This window comes from Schistocerca piceifrons, chromosome 3 (assembly GCF_021461385.2).
Source record: "Schistocerca piceifrons isolate TAMUIC-IGC-003096 chromosome 3, iqSchPice1.1, whole genome shotgun sequence".
Lineage (NCBI taxonomy): Eukaryota > Metazoa > Arthropoda > Insecta > Orthoptera > Acrididae > Schistocerca > Schistocerca piceifrons.
Window position 1 is genome coordinate 432509844 of NC_060140.1, and position 21986 is coordinate 432531829.

General features: G+C 42.3%; 1 protein-coding gene across 2 annotated transcripts in view; it reads right to left on the minus strand.

Moving 5' to 3' along the window:
* Positions 1–21986, minus strand: part of LOC124787703 (phospholipid-transporting ATPase ABCA1-like) — a 446510-nt gene that overhangs the window by 118837 nt on the left and 305687 nt on the right. For both annotated transcript variants that reach the window (XM_047254537.1, XM_047254536.1), the window contains one exon: positions 4665–4759. In XM_047254537.1, coding sequence (XP_047110493.1) covers positions 4665–4759 — 95 coding nt within the window. The remainder of the gene's footprint in view (positions 1–4664; positions 4760–21986) is intronic.

Here is a 21986-nt window from a genome sequence, read left to right on the forward strand (position 1 = left end):
AGATCAAAACAGATTTACTATATCATGTGAAAAAAACTTTATATATATATAAACAAAGATGATGTGACTTACCATACGAAAGCGCTGGCAGGTCGATAGAAACACAAACAGACACATACATACACACAAAATTCTAGCTTTCGCAACCAACGGTTGCCTCATCAGGAAAGAGGGAAGGAGAGGGGAAGACGAAAGAAAGTGGGTTTCAAGGGAGAGGGTAAGGAGTCATTCCAATCCCGGGAGCGGAAAGACTTACCTTAGGGAGAAAAAAGGACAGGTATACACTCGCACTCACGCACATATCCATCCACACATACAGACACAAGCAGACATATTTAAAAGACAAAGAGTTTGGGCAGAGATGTCAGTCGAGGCAGAAGTGTAGAGGCAAAGAAGTTGTTGAAAGACAGGTGAGGTATGAGTGGCGGCAACTTGAAATTAGCGGAGATTGAGGCCTGGCGGATGACGAGAAGAGAGGATATACTGAAGGGCAAGTTCCCATCTCCGGAGTTCGGATAGGTTGGTGTTGGTGGGAAGTATCCAGATAACCCGGACGGTGTAACACTGTGCCAAGATGTGCTGGCTGTGCACCAAGGCATGTTTAGCCACAGGGTGATCCTCATTACCAACAAACGCTGTCTGCCTGTGTCCATTCATGCGAATGGACAGTTTGTTGCTGGTCATTCCCACATAGAATGCATCACAGTGTAGGCAGGTCAGTTGGTAAATCACGTGGGTGCTTTCACACGTGGCTCTGCCTTTGATTGTGTACACCTTCCGGGTTACAGGACTGGAGTAGGTGGTGGTGGGAGGGTGCATGGGACAGGTTTTGCATCGGGGGCGGTTACAAGGATAGGAGCCAGAGGGTAGGGAAGGTGGTTTGGGGATTTCATAGGGATGAACTAACAGGTTACGAAGGTTAGGTGGGCGGCGGAAAGACACTCTTGGCGGAGTGGGGAGGATTTCATGAAGGATGGATCTCATTTCAGGGCAGGATTTGAGCAAGTCGTATCCCTGCTGGAGAGCCACATTCAGAGTCTGGTCCAGTCCGGGAAAGTATCCTGTCACAAGTGGGGCACTTTTGTGGTTCTTCTGTGGGGGATTCTGGGTTTGACGGGATGAGGAAATGGCTCTGGTTATTTGCTTCTGTACCAGGTCGGGAGGGTAGTTGCGGGATGTGAAAGCTGTTGTCAGGTTGTTGGTGTAATGATTCAGGGATTCCGGACTGGAGCAGATTCGTTTGCCACGAAGACCTAGGCTGTAGGGAAGGGACCGTTTGATGTGGAATGGGTGGCAGCTGTCATAATGGAGGTACTGTTACTTGTTGGTGGGTTTGATGTGGACGGACGTGTGAAGTTGGCCATTGGACAGGTGGAGGTCAACGTCAAGGAAAGTGGCATGGGATTTGGAGTAGGACCAGGTGAATCTGATGGAACCAAAGGAGTTGAGGTTGGAGAGGAAATTCTGGAGTTCTTCTTCACTGTGAGTCCAGATCATGAAGATGTCATCAATAAATCTGTACCAAACTTTGGGTTGGCAGACTTGGGTAACCAAGAAGGCTTCCTCTAAGCGACCCATGAATAGGTTGGCGTACGAAGGGGCCATCCTGGTACCCATGGCTGTTCCCTTTAATTGTTGGTATGTCTGGCCTTCAAAAGTGAAGAAGTTGTGGGTCAGGATGAAGCTGGCTAAGGTAATGAGGAAACAGGTTTTAGGTAGGGTGGCAGGTGATCGGCGTGAAAGGAAATGCTCCATCGCAGCGAGGCCCTGGACGTGCGGAATATTTGTGTATAAGGACGTGGCATCAATGGTTACAAGGATGGTTTCCGGGGGTAACAGATTGGGTAAGGATTCCAGGCGTTCAAGGAAGTGGTTGGTGTCTTTGATGAAGGATGGGAGACTGCATGTAATGGGTGGAAGGTGCTGATCTACGTAGGCAGAGATACGTTCTGTGGGGGCTTGGTAACCAGCTACAATGGGGCGGCCGGGATGATTGGGTTTGTGGATTTTAGGAAGAAGGTAGGGGTGCGGGGTGTCGGTGGGGTCAGGAGGTTGATGGAGTCAGGTGAAAGGTTTTGCAGGGGGCCTAAGGTTCTGAGGATTCCTTGAAGACACCATCCAAATTGAACCCTGCCTGGAACAGTTCCGTCCTCCGTCACAGTGGGACCCACCTCCTCTTCCTCAAAATCACCCTCTCCAAACCTTCCAGGAATTTCTGACTTCCAGCCTTGCATCTCAATCCTTCTTAAAAAACCTTAATCCTACACCCAACATCACCACTGCTGAAGCCCAGGCTATCCGTGATCTGAAGGCTGACCGATCCATCGTCATTCTTCCGGCGGACAAGGGTTCCACGACCGTGGTACTTGATCGTCGGGAGTATGTGGCTGAGGAACTGCGTCAGCTTTCAGACAACACCACATACAAAGTTTGCCAAGGTAACCCCATCCCCGATGTCCAGGCGGAGCTTCAAGGAATCCTCAGAACCTTAGGCCCCCTGCAAAACCTTTCACCTGACTCCATCAACCTCCTGACCCCACCGACACCCCGCACCCCTACCTTCTTCCTAAAATCCACAAACCCAATCATCCCGGCCGCCCCATTGTAGCTGGTTACCAAGCCCCCACAGAACGTATCTCTGCCTATGTAGATCAACACCTTCAACCCATTACATGCAGTCTCCCATCCTTCATCAAAGACACCAACCACTTCCTTGAACGCCTGGAATCCTTACCCAATCTGTTACCCCCGGAAACCATCCTTGTAACCATTGATGCCACGTCCTTATACACAAATATTCCGCACATCCAGGGCCTCGCTGCGATGGAGCATTTCCTTTCACGCCGATCACCTGCCACCCTACCTAAAACCTGTTTCCTCATTACCTTAGCCAGCTTCATCCTGACCCACAAGTTCTTCACTTTTGAAGGCCAGACATACCAACAATTAAAGGGAACAGCCATGGGTACCAGGATGGCCCCTTCGTACGCCAACCTATTCATGGGTCGCTTAGAGGAAGCCTTCTTGGTTACCCAAGTCTGCCAACCCAAAGTTTGGTACAGATTTATTGATGACATCTTCATGATCTGGACTCACAGTGAAGAAGAACTCCAGAATTTCCTCTCCAACCTCAACTCCTTTGGTTCCATCAGATTCACCTGGTCCTACTCCAAATCCCATGCCACTTACCTTGACGTTGACCTCCACCTGTCCAATGGCCAACTTCACACGTCCGTCCACATCAAACCCACCAACAAGTAACAGTACCTCCATTATGACAGCTGCCACCCATTCCACATCAAACGGTCCCTTCCCTACAGCCTAGGTCTTCGTGGCAAACGAATCTGCTCCAGTCCGGAATCCCTGAATCATTACACCAACAACCTGACAACAGCTTTCACATCCCGCAACTACCCTCCCGACCTGGTACAGAAGCAAATAACCAGAGCCATTTCCTCATCCCGTCAAACCCAGAATCCCCCACAGAAGAACCACAAAAGTGCCCCACTTGTGACAGGATACTTTCCCGGACTGGACCAGACTCTGAATGTGGCTCTCCAGCAGGGATACGACTTGCTCAAATCCTGCCCTGAAATGAGATCCATCCTTCATGAAATCCTCCCCACTCCGCCAAGAGAGTCTTTCCGCCGCCCACCTAACCTTCGTAACCTGTTAGTTCATCCCTATGAAATCCCCAAACCACCTTCCCTACCCTCTGGCTCCTATCCTTGTAACCGCCCCCGATGCAAAACCTGTCCCATGCACCCTCCCACCACCACCTACTCCAGTCCTGTAACCCGGAAGGTGTACACGATCAAAGGCAGAGCCACGTGTGAAAGCACCCACGTGATTTACCAACTGACCTGCCTACACTGTGATGCATTCTATGTGGGAATGACCAGCAACAAACTGTCCATTCGCATGAATGGACACAGGCAGACAGCGTTTGTTGGTAATGAGGATCACCCTGTGGCTAAACATGCCTTGGTGCACAGCCAGCACATCTTGGCACAGTGTTACACCGTCCGGGTTATCTGGATACTTCCCACCAACACCAACCTATCCGAACTCCGGAGATGGGAACTTGCCCTTCAGTATATCCTCTCTTCTCGTCATCCGCCAGGCCTCAATCTCCACTAATTTCAAGTTGCCGCCACTCATACCTCACCTGTCTTTCAACAACTTCTTTGCCTCTACACTTCTGCCTCGACTGACATCTCTGCCCAAACTCTTTGTCTTTTAAATATGTCTGCTTGTGTCTGTATGTGTGGATGGATATGTGCGTGAGTGCGAGTGTATACCTGTCCTTTTTTCCCCCTAAGGTAAGTCTTTCCGCTCCCGGGATTGGAATGACTCCTTACCCTCTCCCTTGAAACCCACTTTCTTTCGTCTTCCCCTCTCCTTCCCTCTTTCCTGATGAGGCAACAGCTTGTTGCGAAAGCTTGAATTTTGTGTGTATGTTTGTGTTTGTTTGTGTGTCTATCGACCTGCCAGCGCTTTCGTTCGGTAAGTCACCTCATCTTTGTTTTTATATATAATTTTTCCCACGTGGAATGTTTCCCTCTATTATATTGATATCATATTTGTTTTTAGATTTATATATAGAACAATTTTATATGGAAATATAATAATGTAAAATATGCACATGAAAAATTTATACACACCATCTGTAGTGTCTACAAGTCTATGTGATTCATCAATTGTTTCACTCCTGACACTGCCATGCTCACTAGCTTCATCTTCACTCTCTTTTCCCACACTGTAATAAAATTGTAGATGGTTATTAAATATGAAATGTAGTAGGAATGGACTTTATAGTATGGCATTTTGTAACAAGTAAATCAATTGACACTGGTGAATTAAATTTATGAATGAAAAGTACCGCACCTAACGAATTACAACAGCTTCCCATAAATTATACACAAAGCGCAAAGCAACTATACAATAATGTATGTTATATAAAAGATAATTAAATACATTAGGTACACACAAAAAACCATATACACTACCTGATCAAAAGTACCTGGTCATCCTTATGTAATGCAGAATTCAGCACTAGAGGTCATGAGAGGCAGATCTGTCATCATAGAATGAGATGGGAAATATCGTTTTCTCAGTAGAGAAGCAGTAACAGCAGGGCGGGTCAGTCACGAGATCACAGGCTGTGGATGTCACTTGAGTAACAAATCCACCAGGCATTTCAATCCTCCTAAAGCTGCCTCTGTTGACTTTTGGTGGTATGACTGTCAAGTGGAAATGTGAAGGAAGAACCACAGCTAAATCAAGCTCATGCAGACCTCGTGTACTGACAGACAGAGACCACCGAGGATTGCAAAAGGCAGTTATAAAAACATCTTGTGAAATCAGCAGAAATAATCATTTGCGAGTTCTAAAGTGCTATCAGCAGTTCAGCTAGCACAATTGTGTGTAGGAGTTGAAAAGAATGAGGTACAATGTTCAGACAATTCCTCATAAGTCACATATTTCTGTTGTCAATACTAAGCAATGTCCGAGTTGATGTAAAGAGCCACTGGATAGTGAATGAATAGAAAATGAAAACGAGTGATGAATAATGCAATATCTTGTTGAAATCCAATGACAGAGTTTAGATTTGGTGAATATATGAAGAACATTGGCTGCTATCATGTGTAGCACCAAAAATGAAGTAAGGAAGAGGTGTCTTTCATGGTTAGGGTGCAGTCCCCTTATTGTGCTAGAGAAAATGATACATGCAGAAGGATATGAACACATTTTACAGCATGGTGTATTGCATACAAAAAGAAAGAGTTTGGAGATGATGATGTTAGCAAGACACTGAACCACATAATAAAGCAGCATCTGTGAGCCAATAACTTTCCTGAAATGGACTGGCATGCCCAGAGTCCTTATTTTTTTTTTTTTTTTGGTTGGGTTTAATGGCGCTCAACTGCTGAGGTCGTTAGCGCCCAGTCATTGTTGGTAGAGCACATGGAATCTGGTAAAACTCAAGGGGATGGGGGGGACACCAGAAGGACAGGTTTTACACCAGAGGCGGTTACAAGGGTAGGAGCCAGAGGGTAGGGAAGGTGGTTTGGGGATTTCATAGGGATGAACCAAGAGGTCACGAAGGTTAGGTGGACGGCGGAAAGACACTCTTGGTGGAGTGGGGAGGATTTCGTGAAGGATGGATCTCATTTCAGGGCAGGATTTGAGCAAGTTGTATCCGTGCTGGAGAGCCACATTCAGAGTCTGATCCAGTCCCGGAAAGTATCCTGTCACAAGTGGGGCATTTTTGAGATTCTTCTGTGGGAGGTTCTGGGTTTGGGGGGATGAGGAAGTGGCTCTGGTTATTTGCTTCTGTACCAGGTCGGGAGGGTAGTTGCGGGATGTGAAAGCTGTTTTCAGGTTGTTGGTGTAATGGTTCAGGGATTGAGGACTGGAGCAGATTCATTTGCCACAAAGACCTAGGCTGTAGGGAAGGGACCGTTGGATATGGAATGGGTGGCAGCTGTCATAATGGAGGTATTGTTGCTTATTGGTGGGTTTGATGTGCATGGATGTGTCAAGCTGGCCATTGGACAGATGGAGGTCAACATTGAGGAAAGTGGCATGGGATTTGGAGTAGGAGCAGGTGAATCTGATGGAACCAAAGGAGTTGAGGTTGGAGAGGAAATTCTGGACATATGTAAAGGCCTTTACATATGTCTGCTTGTGTGTGTGTATGTGCGGATGGATATGTGTGCATGTGCGAGTGTATACCTGTCCCTTTTTCCCCATAAGGTACGTAATTTTTCCCATGTGGAATGTTTCCCTCTATTATATCAGATAGTGTATTTGGTGGTGGTGTGTCTATATATATTACAGGTTGGAAATAACTCAGTACCATCCACGCTTTGAAAAATTCAATCACATCGTTCACTGGGCATCAAGTTTACCTCATCCACCTTTCACCTTTCACAAAAAGTATTCTGTTGCCTACCCAACCTGTACAATACCTTATTTCATCCCCATGCAAATCACACTACCAAGAACGCTCCAGGGATCATTTTTCTGCTGTGGCTCTCCCCCTCCTCCTTTCCACACACACACACACACACACACACACACACACACACAGACAGAGAGAGAGAGAGAGAGAGAGAGAGAGAGAGAGAGGTATACTATGAATGAAAACAGCCTCATTATTTACTGCCTAAAATAGTCACCACTAAAGTAAAAGTAACCAAAAACACTACCATGCTATTGTTAAAGTGACTCAAGTTATTCAATACTTGTACTATTTAGTTCCTCCCCTACACACTAGTTCTGAATTGTAAAACTGGACACTATCTCTCCAGCACTATCTCTCCAGCACTATGTCTTTTTCTACCATATCCTTGGACTAAACCCCCACGCAAGCTAGTGTGTGTGGGTGCACATGTGTGGGAAAAATAGGAGGTAAAGAGCCTATAACCAATCATCTGTATATCAATGGTTGCAAGTCACTTGAAAATCTTATACATTTTGATATCTACCATGAAATCCTAACTTAGCTAATTCAATTTTTTTTAATAACATCACAAAAACTACCACAGCATTACAATTAGTCAGGAAATGACAGACAGTAATTTGCCATGAAAAGTGACAGAGGAGAAAACAAGATCTCAAATTTTCTTTCCCACTGAATAAATCTTGCACTTTCTGACAAGACTGAGTCCTGAATCAGAACTCAAAATTAGAGTTTAGCCCTTAATTATCATGACCCATGCGCCAAATTTACCAATGTCTCTCCCCTAACTACACTTGACACAAAGAAATGCTACAAAATGGTTTAGTTACATCTTAGAGATAGTTTGAAGAATTAAATGTTCACTCTACTCTAAAATGTCCTCTACAATATTTTACAGTATGATCATTGTTCCCAGCATCCACCTAAACTATCTAAAGGAAAGCAACAGTATAGTAAATATATCAATTTTTAATGAATAAAAGAAACATTAACAATAAACATTAAGAAAAAATACTAATCAAGTCATAATATGTCATACTATTCACCCTTTGGCTTGCCTGCCTTTTTAGCTAAGATTATTAATATACAATCATGCTCATAAATTAAGGATGAATGCAGAATACGGTGCCATACAACGTGGCACTACACAAAACTGGTGCTAATAGCATAGGCACTTAGGGAACACACATGTTACAGATCTATAAGTCCACAGTATTGGTGATAAGTTGAGAAAACCGTCCCAAACCACATGTGCTAAAAAACGCCACTGTTTCCAGCGCATGTACCCCGACATCAATATGGGATATGATCACCATCAACATATACACAAGCCGCACAACAGGTTGGTGTATTCTGGATCAGGTGGTTGAGCAGCTGCTGGGGTATAACCTCCAATTCTTGCACCAGTGCCTGTCGGAGCTCCAAAAGTGTCATAGGGTTTGAAGACATGCAGCAATATGTCGACCGAGAACATCACAGATGTGCTCGATGGGGTTTACGTCTGGAGAACAGGCAGGCCACTCCATTCACCTGATATGTTCTGTTTCAAGTTACTCCTACATGAAAGCAGCTCGGTGGGGCCATGCATTATCATCCATCAGGAGGAAGGTGGGACCCACTGCACCCCTGAAAAGGTGGACATTCTGGTGCAAAATGATGTCCCGATGCACCTGACCTGTTACAGTTCCTCTGTCAAAGACATGCAGGGGTGTATGTGCACCAATCATACTCCCACCCCACCCCATCAAACCACGACCTCCATACAGGTCCCATTCAAGGACATTAAGGGTTTGGTATCTGGTTCCGGGTTCACGCCAGATGAAAACCCGGCGAGAATCACTGTTCAGACTATACCTGGACTCATCTGTGAACATAACCTGGGACCATTGTTCCAATGACCATGTACTGTGTTCTTGACACCAGGCTTTACAGGCTCTCCTGTGACCAGGGGTCAGCAGACTGCACCTTGCAGGTCTCCGGGCGAATAAACCATGTCTGTTCAGTCGGCTGTAGACTGTGTGTCTGGAGACAACAGTTCCAGTGGCTGCGATAAGGTCCCAAACAAGGCTATCTGCAGTACTCCATGGGTGTATGCGGGCACTGATGGTGAGATATCGGTCTTCTTGCGGTGTTGTACACTGTGGACATCCCGTACTGTAGTGCCTGGACATGTTTTCTGTCTGCTGGAATCATTGCCATAATCTTGAGATCACACTTTGTGGCATACAGGGGCGCGTGCTACGACCTGCTGTGTTTGACCAGCCTCCAGTCACCCTAGTATTCTACCTCTCATAACGTCATCAATATGTTTTCTTTGAGCCATTTTCAACACACAGTCACCATTAACACATCTGAAAATGTCTGCACACCTACTCGCTGCACTGTACTCTGACATTATCAACACACCTCTGCGTATGTGGACTGCTGCCAGCACCACCATGCAATGAACGCAGGTCAAATGCACTGCATGGTCATATCCCGAGGTGATTTAAGCCCGCAAACCACCCACCAGAGCGTTGTTTCACCATGTATCAGCATTATCCTTAATTTATGAGCATGAGTGTAAATACTTGTTTGTTGGGGCTCAGCCCACAGGTAGCCAGCTCGAATTCTAGTGTTGGAAGAAATTTTGAACATAATTTTCTGAGCATCAAGGGAAGCAGAGGTATTGACGGAGTTCTTTAGTATAAAAGTTTACTCCCATGTCCTGGACTAAGTTGCAAATTTCTGTGAGAATGTCTCAAAGTGAGACCCACACCCACTAAACAATAAAGGCTCTTACCATGCAAACTACTGAAATGACATTAACAAGGAAAGTCTGGATGGTGTCATGAGCCAAATGTATATTATGCACTAATTCCATGAGTTTCATAAGCTAAGAGAACAAAATGCAAACAATATGGTACATAAGTAAAATAAAAAGCAATAACTCAGATGGTAGACTCTCAAACACAGTAGTAGTAAACACCTTAAATATCTCCATATAAATAGCAAACTACTGTAAAACATTCTAACAGCTTTACTAATTAAAGTGAGCCTCTTACAGAAGCGTATCTCCTGATACAAATGGCTGGCTTAATTTTTCCTCAGTTCAAAGAAACAAAATACGCTGCATTAAAATTACAGCAAAGAAATAAATTAATCAAATAATCTTTGGAACAACCAAACAAATGCCTTTAGAACTTTGAGCTGGGAATACACGGACTTTTCCAGGACAAAATTTGTTAACCCACAATTTGTAGCCAATAATCTTTATACATCTGCAAGCCTACTGAAAAATCTGCAGAGATGTTCATGCAGAAAGTGGGATCCGTTATTATGAAGTTTTAAGAACAATGATCACAAAATGCAAATTATTATTTGAGAAGTAAGAATGTATCCATCCTTGGTAACCTGGATGAGCAGATAGTAGTTGTATACCCCAAACAGGAGAGCTGTTGAGAGGTAAATTAAAGCACACCAGATTTTAGGAAGACAAGACAGAAAGATTTTTTCTGTAATTATCATGGCTTTAAAACCACAAAAGTTGTTTTCCAGACAATTCTTGTTTGGATGAAAACCAAAATTGGTAGCAATGAAATGAAAGATGGTATGATATGGAAATGATTAGCTTTTCAGAGAATTCACACAAGGTTGGCGCCGGTGGCGACACCTACAATGTGCCGACATGATGAAAGTTTCCAACCGATTTCTCATACACAAACAGCAGTTGACCGGCGTTGCCTGGTGAAACGTTCTTGTGATGCCTCATGTAAGGAGGAGAAATGCGTACCATCACGTTTCCGACTTTGATAAAGGTAGGATTGTAGCCTATCGCGATTGCGGTTGCGGTTTATCGTATTGCGACACTGCTGCCCGCGTTGGTCGACATCCAATGACTGTTAGAAAAATATGGAATTGGTGGGTTCAGGGGGGTAATACGGAACGTCGTGGTGGATCCCAACAGCCTCGTATCACTAGCAGTTGAGATGACAGGCATATTATCCGCATAGTTGTAATGGATCGTGCAGCCACGTCTCGATCCCTGAGTCAACAGATGGGGATGTTTGCAAGACAAGAACCATCTGCACGACCAGTTCGACGACGTTTGCAGCAGCATGGACAATCAGTGCGGAGACCATAGCTGCGGTTACCCTTGACGCTGCATCACAGATAAGAGTGCCTGCGATGGTGTACTCAACGACAAACCTGGGTGCACGAATGACAAAACATCATTTTTTCAGATGAATCCAGGTTCTGTTTACACCATCATGATGGTCGCATCCGTGTTTGGCGACATCGCGGTGAACGCATATTGGAAGCGTGTATTCATCATCACCATACTGGCGTATCACCTGGCGTGATGGTATGGGGTGCCACTGGTTGCACTTCTCAGTCACCTCTTGTTCGCATTGACGGCACTTTGAACAGTGGATGTTAAATTTCAGATGTGTTACGATCTGTGGCTCTACCCTTCATTCGATCCCTGCAAAACCCTACATTTCAGCAGGATAATGCATGATCGCATGTTGCAGGTTCTGTACGGGCCTTTCTGGATACAGAAAATGTTTGACTGCTGCCCCGGCCAGCACATTCTCCAGATCTCTCACCAATTGAAAACGTCTGGTCAATGGTGGCCGAGCAACTGGCTCGTCACAATACGCCAGTCACTACTCTTGATGAACTGTGGTATCGTGTTGAAGCTGCATGGGCAGCTGTACCTGTACACGCCATCCAAGATCTGACTCAATACCCAGGTGTATCAAGGCCATTATTACAGCCAGAGGTGGTTGTTCTGGGTACTGATTTCTCAGGATTTATGCACCCAAATTGCGTGAAAATGTAATCACATGTCAGTTCTAGTATAACGTATTTGTCCAATGAATACCCGTTTATCATCTGCATTTCTTCTTGGTGTAGCAATTTTAATCGCCAGTAGTGTAAATTAACTTTTCCTCTGACATGTGGGATACTGCCCCATTCCATTACTGAACTACTGTTATATAACCAACAGTAATTGTTGTGGAAAGCTTAAAGCTATAAGACCTGCATTCTAGGTGCAAATATCATCCTCTTTAGTCTCCATACCTTACACAATGTACTTTCTAATGTTTCCATAACTTAGAGAGATTTTTGAGACAAAGGATTTTGCATTTTTGTCAAAACATGCACCAAGTGATGAATGAGCAACTGCACAGAATACCATAAGAATTTTTTAATTATACACATTCTTGTTATTTCAAAACAATATGACATGCAATGAGCATGAAGGAGACTATTTTCATACATGCATCAAATGATATCAGAAAGCAATCACAGGACTGCACATCATTGATCATTTCCCTCAGTACAGTGTCTGTGAAAGCAAGTGAGCATGTAAACAAAGAAGACAATCCTCTAGCAATGCTGAAGTGCATCTTCTAGCCCCTGTACTGACGTGATGGCAGTTCAGTCACACTGCTTGTTACACATGTTAAAAGCTCTCTAGAGGAGATACAGTTTGTGCAACAAAAGGTCTTTGTCTAAGTATCTGTCACCAGAGAAACAAAATTTTTATTTTCTTAGTAATTACACTGTGGCAGTGAATACTTGTTCATGGTCATTGATACAAAAAAGTACTTTGTGCCACCTGTCAATCAAACAGCTGCTCTTACTTTTGCTCTCTCACCACTGAGGCGATCCTTTCTTATCTGCATCTATCTTCCACAAGCCACTTAATGGTGTTGGGTGGAGAGTACTTCATTTATCACTGTCATTTCCCCATTTCCTATTCCAGTCACAAATAGTGCACCAGAAAACAATTGTTGGTAAACCTCCTTGTAAGCTGGAATCTTTCTCATTTTACTTCATAGTCTTTTTCACAAGATATACATAGGAGTGTTTCTTCTAGGTATGTACACTCCCAGAATTTTTCAGTAAACCACATCACAATGTTCTACATGTCTCTTGTAGTGCTTGCCACTGGAGCTTGGTGAGTATCTCCACAATGCTTTTGTGCTTTTTAAATGAACCTGGGACAAAATGCACTGCTCTTCTTTATGTCTTCTATCAATCCTATGTGGTGAGGGTCACAGACTGTCGAGCCATGCTCAAGTATCAGGCGAACAAGGGTTTTGTAAACTACCTCCTTCATAAGTGGCCTGTACTAACCAGAGATTTTTCCAGTTAATCTCAATCTGTCATTTACCTTTCCAGGGATTAGTTTTATGGGATCACTCCACCTCAAATTACTCCACATCCATATTCCCAGATATTTAATGGATTGTTCTGCCATCACATCATAATACAATAATGGGTCTTCCTGTCTGTTAATGTGCAATATGTTACATTTGTTTATGGTGAAGTTCAACTGCCAATCCCTGCATCAACAGCTAATCCCTGTATTTCACTAGAATTCTTTCTTCTTCTTCTTCTTCTTCTTCAATATTTGTCTCTTGGTGTAGCAGTGTACACTCTTTTGGCCCTCTGCCTCTACTTGATGTGTTCTTGTGCTTTGTCAGGATGGTGGCCCTCTATTTTGAGGTATATATGGAGAGCATCTAGCGTATGTTGCCTCAGTCTCCCCTTAGATAATTTACCACTGACTTTCAACAAAAACCCATATTTTGTTTCTGTATCTCAGTCTGCTTTAAGTAAGTGTCCGTACCTCCATAAGAAGGCTTTCCCTCACCTTCTCAGCCGTGGGTGCCACTTTGTATCACCTGTGAATTTCATCAATGGCCACATGATCATGAAGGGAGTGGCAAGCAAGATGTCCACTGAAGCACTATGGTTTCCATTACAGAAATGTAATTCTCCGCTTCTTTTGTTGCAGGCCAATATTCTGCGCCAACTGGTCAGATTGCAGAGTGGTATGCTTTCAGCTTGAATTGGTACGGCATCATCTATTTAAAAAAAAAAAATAAAAATGAAGCACACCAGTCATTACTTGCCATTTAAGTGATGCACTGCTACGGCGGTTTGTGATTTTAAGAATTAGTGAGCTATCAGAGGCAGTTTTTAAGATAAGACCTCTGAAGATCTTTAGCGAACATCCGCTCTCGGTCTTGACTGTGTCCGTATTATTTGCATCTGTTGGAAGGTACTCCGTTCTCTTCATATTAAGGCACAGTTCAGTTCTTCCATGCTCTGAGTTGTCACTGAAGGAGATTCTTGTCTTCAGTAACCAGTAGATCACCTCAGCGTACAGTGGAGTCCAAGGTGCTAATTTCTGAAGATTTCTGTTGACCATGTCCATTAATGTAATGACCAAAACGGAAGAAAAGAGCAGATCCATGATGAACACCCACAGAAACAGGAAAATCATCTGACATCCCAACAGCAAATTGTACTTGATTTTTAGTACTGTGGTAGAGTAGCAATACACTTTCAATTACTTTTTCAGATGCATACTGCTCTCTGAGAACAAACCATGTGAAATCCTCTGCTACTCAGTCAAAAGCTTTTTCCAGGTCCATGAAAGTGAAGTGAAGAAACTTAGACATCTCACATTCCTTCTCAATAAGCAAGCAAGTTGGATGAATAGAACTGGAAGGCCAACAGCCTTCCACAAAGGCACACTGATTGATAGTGAATAACTGGTTGTGAATAAACACTGTTACAAGTAACAGACAAATCTGAACTCCAGTAGCATTTATTGCTCCAATTTTCCATCATTTATTAAACATACATACTTTTCATCACTTTTAAATTAGTTTTCAAAAGATTTTTTTAAATTTTCTTTTAACATCTCATCAGAGGGATTTGTGAAGAATTGTCATTGTGAAACATTAAAGAAAATACACTCTATACATGTATGGAGCATATCAATGCATTATATCCTTTGAAATTGTCTTTATTTAGAAATTGCCTTTACCAGAGATTCATTTAAAGGGTTGGCTATTCAAAGTGAAATAATGTGGCTTAGGAAGTTGTTGGTCAGGAGGATTAGAAAAGAAGTGGAGGGTTTGGTATCAGGAGGACACTGGGATAGATAATGTTCCACGCCTGCAAGGCCATGTGCATGGGGGATGGTGGGGTGTAAGAGCATCGCATTCACAGTGACCAACAAGGCGTTTGATGGTAATGGGACAGGATGGTAAAGGGAAGGTGGCGAAGGAAATGAGTAGTATTTTGTGATGTAGTATGGGCATTTATGGACAACAGTTTAAGGGTGTTGGTCACAAAAGACAAAGATTTGTTTTGTAGGAGCATTATAACCAGTTACAATGGCACACTGCGTCCAGTGAGGAGATCTGTGAGGCTACATTTGTGGAGTGGAAGGGGGGGGGGGGGGGGGGTTTGCTAGTTTATAAGGCTGGAGATGGATTCAGATATCCTGTTTTTGAAAGGACCTAAGACCTGAGGAGCTGATGGAAGCCATACGGGGATTCAGCAATATTATCATTGTCATAAGGCTTGTATTCAGAGGTATCTGAAAGTTGTTGGAGGCCCTCAGCCACATGGTCATTACAATTCATGACCATTATGATGGAGTCTTAATATGTAGGAAGGCTGGTAAAGTCTACATTGGTATTCAGGTTACAGATAGCTAGGTGTTCCCTAGGAGTGATTTTGGACTCACTGGGGACAGATTTAGGCCAGTAGGGACGTGTTCAGATTCCTGAAAGATTACCAGGGGAGTAGGGGAGGGGGGAATGTTTACATTGCAGAGATCGAGCAAGGAAAGGTGAGGCCTTTAGGGAGTACTGAGACTTCTGCAAGGATCAGAGTTTTGGTAAGAAGACTGACAAAAGTGTTACAGGATGGGTGTTCAAGAACAGTGTGTTTCATGGAGGATGGAGGAAGATTTGGGGGATGTGGAATGTGCAGTAAGTCAGCAAAGCATGGTCTGGCAACAATAAGAGGTTGACTAGGGGAGGAGGAGAAATCAGAGTGGTAGTCTCTATTGGCAAGAGCTAATCCCATGTGGGCATAAGATAGCAGTAGATGAGAGAACTTCCTCAAACACAGGTGGTGCTTGAAATGCTGTTCCAACAGCTGGAAGGGAAAGAGTTTCTATCGCAGTGATTGCATACAGGAAGTTGTTATCACAGACAAAAAAGATTTTGCGAAAGGAGCAGAGGCTGTCAAGTATGATTTTATATTGTATTCTAGAATTATGTAGACCAGATTGGTGAAATGGAGGAACTGATGGAATTAGAAAAGGGGAGGGGCTTTGTGGTAGGATGGGTGACAGTGGAAGATGCCAATTTTAATGCCAAACTCATTAGGTAGGATCCCATATGCCCGAAAATATTTCCGAAAGAGACTATGTGATTGCTGTTCTGATAAGGCAAAATTTTTTAGAATTGGTGGAGGTAGAATGAGCAGGGATTCATAGTTAGATAGACCAGAGACAAAAGGAGTGACTGAAAAAATAGTAAAAAAGTTAGAAATAAGATTGTTAAAACTCATGGTCGAAGTGATACAATGGAAATAAAGGGTTGGCACTATATAGAGAGCTATGTAGGATGTTAGGAGGAAGGCCAGAAAATGTTTTTAAAGAAGCAGTATGTAGTAAAGGAGCTCAGAAAAAAATACGCTCAACTGCAAATTGATATGCACGTCTGTAATAAAACAAGTGTAATTGTACAATGTGATCATAAATAAACATAAATGATCAGTTTACAGTCAAGTTGGCCAGCATGAGTTGGCAGTGGAACATATATTAAAAACTGTACTCTCACTGCTACCACAGCCATGCACAATTAGGTGGCCATGCATATTTTGGTGTATGTGTGTGACTGTGTGTTTTCTCATCTTAGATTAAGAGCAAGGAGCTCAAAACCAGTGTTAACTGTGTTTCTGTGCACTACACACCAGTCCACTGTATAGTAAGTGTTTGCCTTTATTTTATATATTTATCCACCCAGGAATTTCCATTACTGTAATAGGCTAGGAAATGGAAAAGGGACAAATCAGTAATGTATAAAAATAACTGAAATTCTTGGATGGAACTATACATAAAATAAGGGAAAGGCAATCACTCAGCTATAGGAAATTCATATGTGGTGTGAAGACATACATAACAGAAAACAGTATTCACTAGCTTTAGAGCTCAGGTTGTTTTCTTTTCCTAGCTCCTCACTCCATCAACCAGCTAACACTTGTACCTTTTACCTACTCCCCAAATCCCACATATCCAACAACATGCATCTCCTTACTGGTCATTCCATTGGGGCTGGGAACAATGCTGCCAAAGAATGAACCTCTAACTTTGTTGACCAAAACCTCCAACCGATTGTCTGTAACCTGCCATCCTACATATGCCACATCCAAGACCTCCTACATCTACAGCTACATGACTACTCTACAATTCACACTTTAAATACCTAACAGAGGGTTCACTGAACCACCTTCATGCCATTTCTATACTGTTCCACTCTCTAGCAATGTGCAGGAAAAATGAACACAAACCTTTACATATGAGCTCCGATTTCTCTCATTTTATTCCGATCATCAGTTCTCCCTTCATAGGTGGTTGTCAATGAACACTTTTTTCACTCTAAAGAGAACATTAGGGATTCAAACTCTGTGAAAAAAATTTCACTTCGAAAATAGCCTTGATTTTAATGATTTCCACACAACTCACTTATCACATCTGTTACACTCTCCCCTATTTCACAATACTATAAAATGACCTGCCCATCTTTGAACTTTTTTAGTGTCCTCCATCAACTAAGTCTGGTAAGAATCCCACACCGCACAAAAGTATTCTAGCAGACAACAGATAAGCATAGTGTAGGCAGTCTCTTTTAGTAGAGCTGTTGTATCTTCCAAGTGTTTTGACAATAAAATACAATCTCTGATTTGTCTTCCCCATAACATTATTTATGTGACTGTTGCAATTTAAGCTGTTCATAATTCTTATTCCTAGGCATTTAGTTGAACTGACATCTTTTAGATTTGTGTGATTTCTCATGCAACTGAAATTTAATGGAGTGCTTTCAGTACTCACATGGATGACTTCCCACTTTCAATTTTTCAGGGTCCACTGCCATTTTTTGCGCCATGCAGATATTTTATCTAAATCATTTTGCATTTGGTTTTCATGTTCTGATGACTTTACTAGACAGTAAAGGACAGTATCATCTGCAAACGATCTAAGAAGGTTGCTCAGATTGTCTTCTAAACTGTTTATATATAGATTAGAGGCAGCAGTGGGCTTACAACAACTTTGGCGGATGTCATTAACTTTTTTTTTACCCAATGACTTCCCTTCAATTACTACGAACTGTGACCTTTCTGACAGAAAATCACGAATCCAGATGTACAACTGAGACAATGCTCCATAGGCATGCAATTTGATGAAGTGTTGCTTGTCAGGTACAGTGACAAAGCCTTCTGGAAACCTAAAAATAAAGAATCAATTTGACAATCCCTGTCAATAGTACTCATTACTTCATGTGAATAAAGAGCAAGTTGTGTTTGACAAGAATAATATTTTCTGAATCTGTGTTGACTGTTTGTCAATATTTTCTTTGAGGTGATTCATAATGTTTGAACACAGTATATGTTCCAAAATCTTAGCGCAAATCAAAGTTACTAATAGGGGTCTATAATTCAGTGGATCACTCCGATTTTCTTTCTTGGATATTGGTGCGACTTGCACAAAAGCTAAATCTTTAGGTACAGATGTAATTATGATGCTATTGTGTCAAATATACTCCAAAAGGAACGATAAGTGGTATACCACCTGGACTGGAGGACTTACCTTTATTAAGAGATGTTAGCTGCTTTGTGACAATGAGGATATCTATTTTAAGTTAATCATGTTGACAGCAGTTCCTCATTTGAATTCTGGATTACTTATTTCATCTTTTTTGTTGATGGAATTTCAGAAAAAAACATGTTTAACAACTCTTGCTTTAGTGGCACTGTCATCAGGAACATTATCTTTGCTATTGTGCAGTGAAGGTATCGAGCCTTTCTTGCCAGTGGTGTTCTTCACATACAACCAGAATCTCTCCGGATTTTCTGCCTGACTTCGAGCCAGAGTTTGGTTGTAGAAACTACTGAAAGTATATCACACTGAACGCTAAATTTTGAGCTTCTGAAAAACTCCGCCAGTCTTTGGGTTTAATTTTTTTTTATTATTATTATTTGGCATGCTATTTTTGTTGCTCCTGCATCAGTGTTATGACTCGACTTATGTACCCTGAAGGGTCAGTTCTGTTTGTTTGGTATAAACCTCCCAGCAGCTGTCAATACTACCAGAGGTTATAATTACAGTGCAGCTACTCACAGAGATCCAGCATGTGCTGTAATTATCTTATGGTAGTAAAACTTTGTAGATATTCTAATGCATTAATGTGAAACCTATTTATGCTGGGAAACAAATTAGTTCCAATTTTGGCACTGTGAATGAAGAAAGATGAATAGAAATGTTTCTATATGTAGTGGATTAGGAATGGGATCTGGGCAGAAAGTGTCAAACAAGTGAGCAAGACATAATGTTGATTTTATTATTAACTGCCACTTACACAATTTGTTCAATATGAGTACTGGAGATGTCAATGAAATGCTGCATCTGTAAAACCACATGTCAACACTTTCTCGCAGCAGTTATGATGGAATCTGAGCAACTTGTTCCTGTGTACTGGCATTCAGATCAGTTAGAGACTAAATGTGTCCCTGGCAAACACATTCTTTTGGATATCCCCAGAGCCAAACATCTCATGGATACAGATCAACTGATCTTGCAGTCTATGCATATAGAAAACCTCTGGAGTTAACACATTCGTGGAAGTTTGCATTAAGAAGATTTTCCACTGGATGCGTGCCATGAGGGGTTGCCCCAGCATGTATGAAATCAGTGGTTTCCATGCAGTTGCACTCTTCCAAAGCAGGAATCACATGATGTACAAGGATGTCTCAATAATGTGTACGTGTCACACTACAACTGACAGACCCTCTGGGTGTATTATCTTCAAAGGAGAATGGACTGAGAATAGCGGCACTCATCAATCCTCACCACACAGTCAAGTACAGTGAGTTCAAAGGACCTTCATGTACAACACATGGTTTAACAATACCACAAATTCTGCAGTTCTCTGTATTCACTGCACCCTATAGCATAAACTGTGCCTTGTCACTCCATAGAATATTGCTCAGCCATACATCATGAACTTTGATCCATGCCAGAAACTGAAGAGCAAATTATGAACATTGCTGAGGATCATGAGGTTTCAGTTGCTACAGCATCTGGATTTTGTACAGGTACCAGTGGAGAACAGACCACAAAACTTTCCATACTTTTGACCATAAGATGGACAATTCTCTTAGCACTGCACAAGCATTAGCACTACCTGGGGCATGTGCTGCATGGTCCATTACAACAACATCAAACTTGTCAGTAATCCACAGGGACAGGATGCCTTTGTCTTCCAAGTGCCACACCAAGCTCACTTGTTTTTGCAAATTTCCTTATCATCTTCTTTAAACTATTTAATGACTTCAGGCCTCTCCTCAATGATTTCACTCAGTAATACTCTCTCAATGCAGCACTGTGATAGGTGCCATTCATATAATTCAGTTTCACTAACAGTGCACAATCTCTCAACTCGATATCCATACTGTTCACTCATGTTCTAGTTGGTGGATGTCATATCATCATACAATGGTGCACATACCAGATTTGCACCTGGTAGCCACTATTGGATCTAATTTGTTACCCAGTGTTAATCCATTCATAGTTAGTTTGGAAGGAATGGAGGCTGTCTCTTAGGAAGGCATCATGCAAATTTTTATCTGCTTTTTAAAAAAGATACCTCCTGCATTTATTTTTGGTGGTTTTTGGTGTTACAGTATTCATGCTTGCTACAAGGCCTTGTGGTCACTAAACCCTGTATCCACCATAATACTCCCTATTTGCATAGGGTTACATGTTGCTTATAGGTCCAGTATGTTTTCACAACCATTTACGCTTTGAATGGGCTCCTGACCTAACCACTCAACATAATTTTCTGAGACAGCACTTAGCACAATTTTGGACAAAGTTTTATGATTGCCACCAATTTTAAAGATGTAATTTCACCAACATATAGAGGGTAGATTGAAGTCGGCACCAAATATAATTGTATGTGTGGGGTACTTATTTGAAATGAGACTTGTCTTATATGTACTGTTCAGCAATTGTATTATTTGAGTTGAAAGATTGGTAAAAGGAAACACTTATTAATTTTTTCTCGTTATCAAATATAATCTCTACACACACTAACTAGAAGAAACTATCTAATTCAATTTTACTACAAGTTAGACAACTACTAACAGCAACAAACTGCATTTAATTTATCCTTCTGAACATCACCATGTATTTGTAAAAAATTTTGGCTGAACTTATCTCTGGTTTTAGCCAGCTTTCAGTACACATAACAATTTTGCCCCAGTAATTTCTATTTGTGCCTGGAACTCTAGTTCTTTCCCAACACAGCTACAACAATTTACTACTGTATAACTATGGATCCAATGTCAACCCTTGTCCTGTGTTTAACCTTTACCCTTTGAGACTGAGAACCTTTTTTGTTGTTGCCTGATACCCTCTAACCTAAAAAACTGGCCAGTCCACTCCACACAGGCCCCACTACCCATGTAGCCCTTCCAATGTGTACTGGACCACTGGCAGACCACTCATTTCCTTCAACACTAAACCACAGTCCTGTCCACCATATTGCTTGTAGGCTACTGTGGACATGACATTCTTGTACACCAACATCTCCCATGTCCATGACCCTGTGGTCATCCTCCTGATACCACAGCCTGATTCACAATTATTTCACTTTTGAATGCCAAATCATAAAACATGCGAACTCAGTTGGCACCACCCTATGCCAGCTTATTTATGGGCCATGTGGAGGAATCCTTCCTATCCAGTCAACCACTAAAACTCCTGGTCTGCTTCAGACTCTTAACAACATTTTCATGATCTGGACTCATGGCAAGGACAACTATTGGTCTTTTCTCAATAACCTCAACTCCTACTCTGGAATCTGTTTCATCTTTTCCTTCTCACTTCAACAAGCCACTTTCCTGAGTGCGTATCTCCACCTCTCAGATGGCT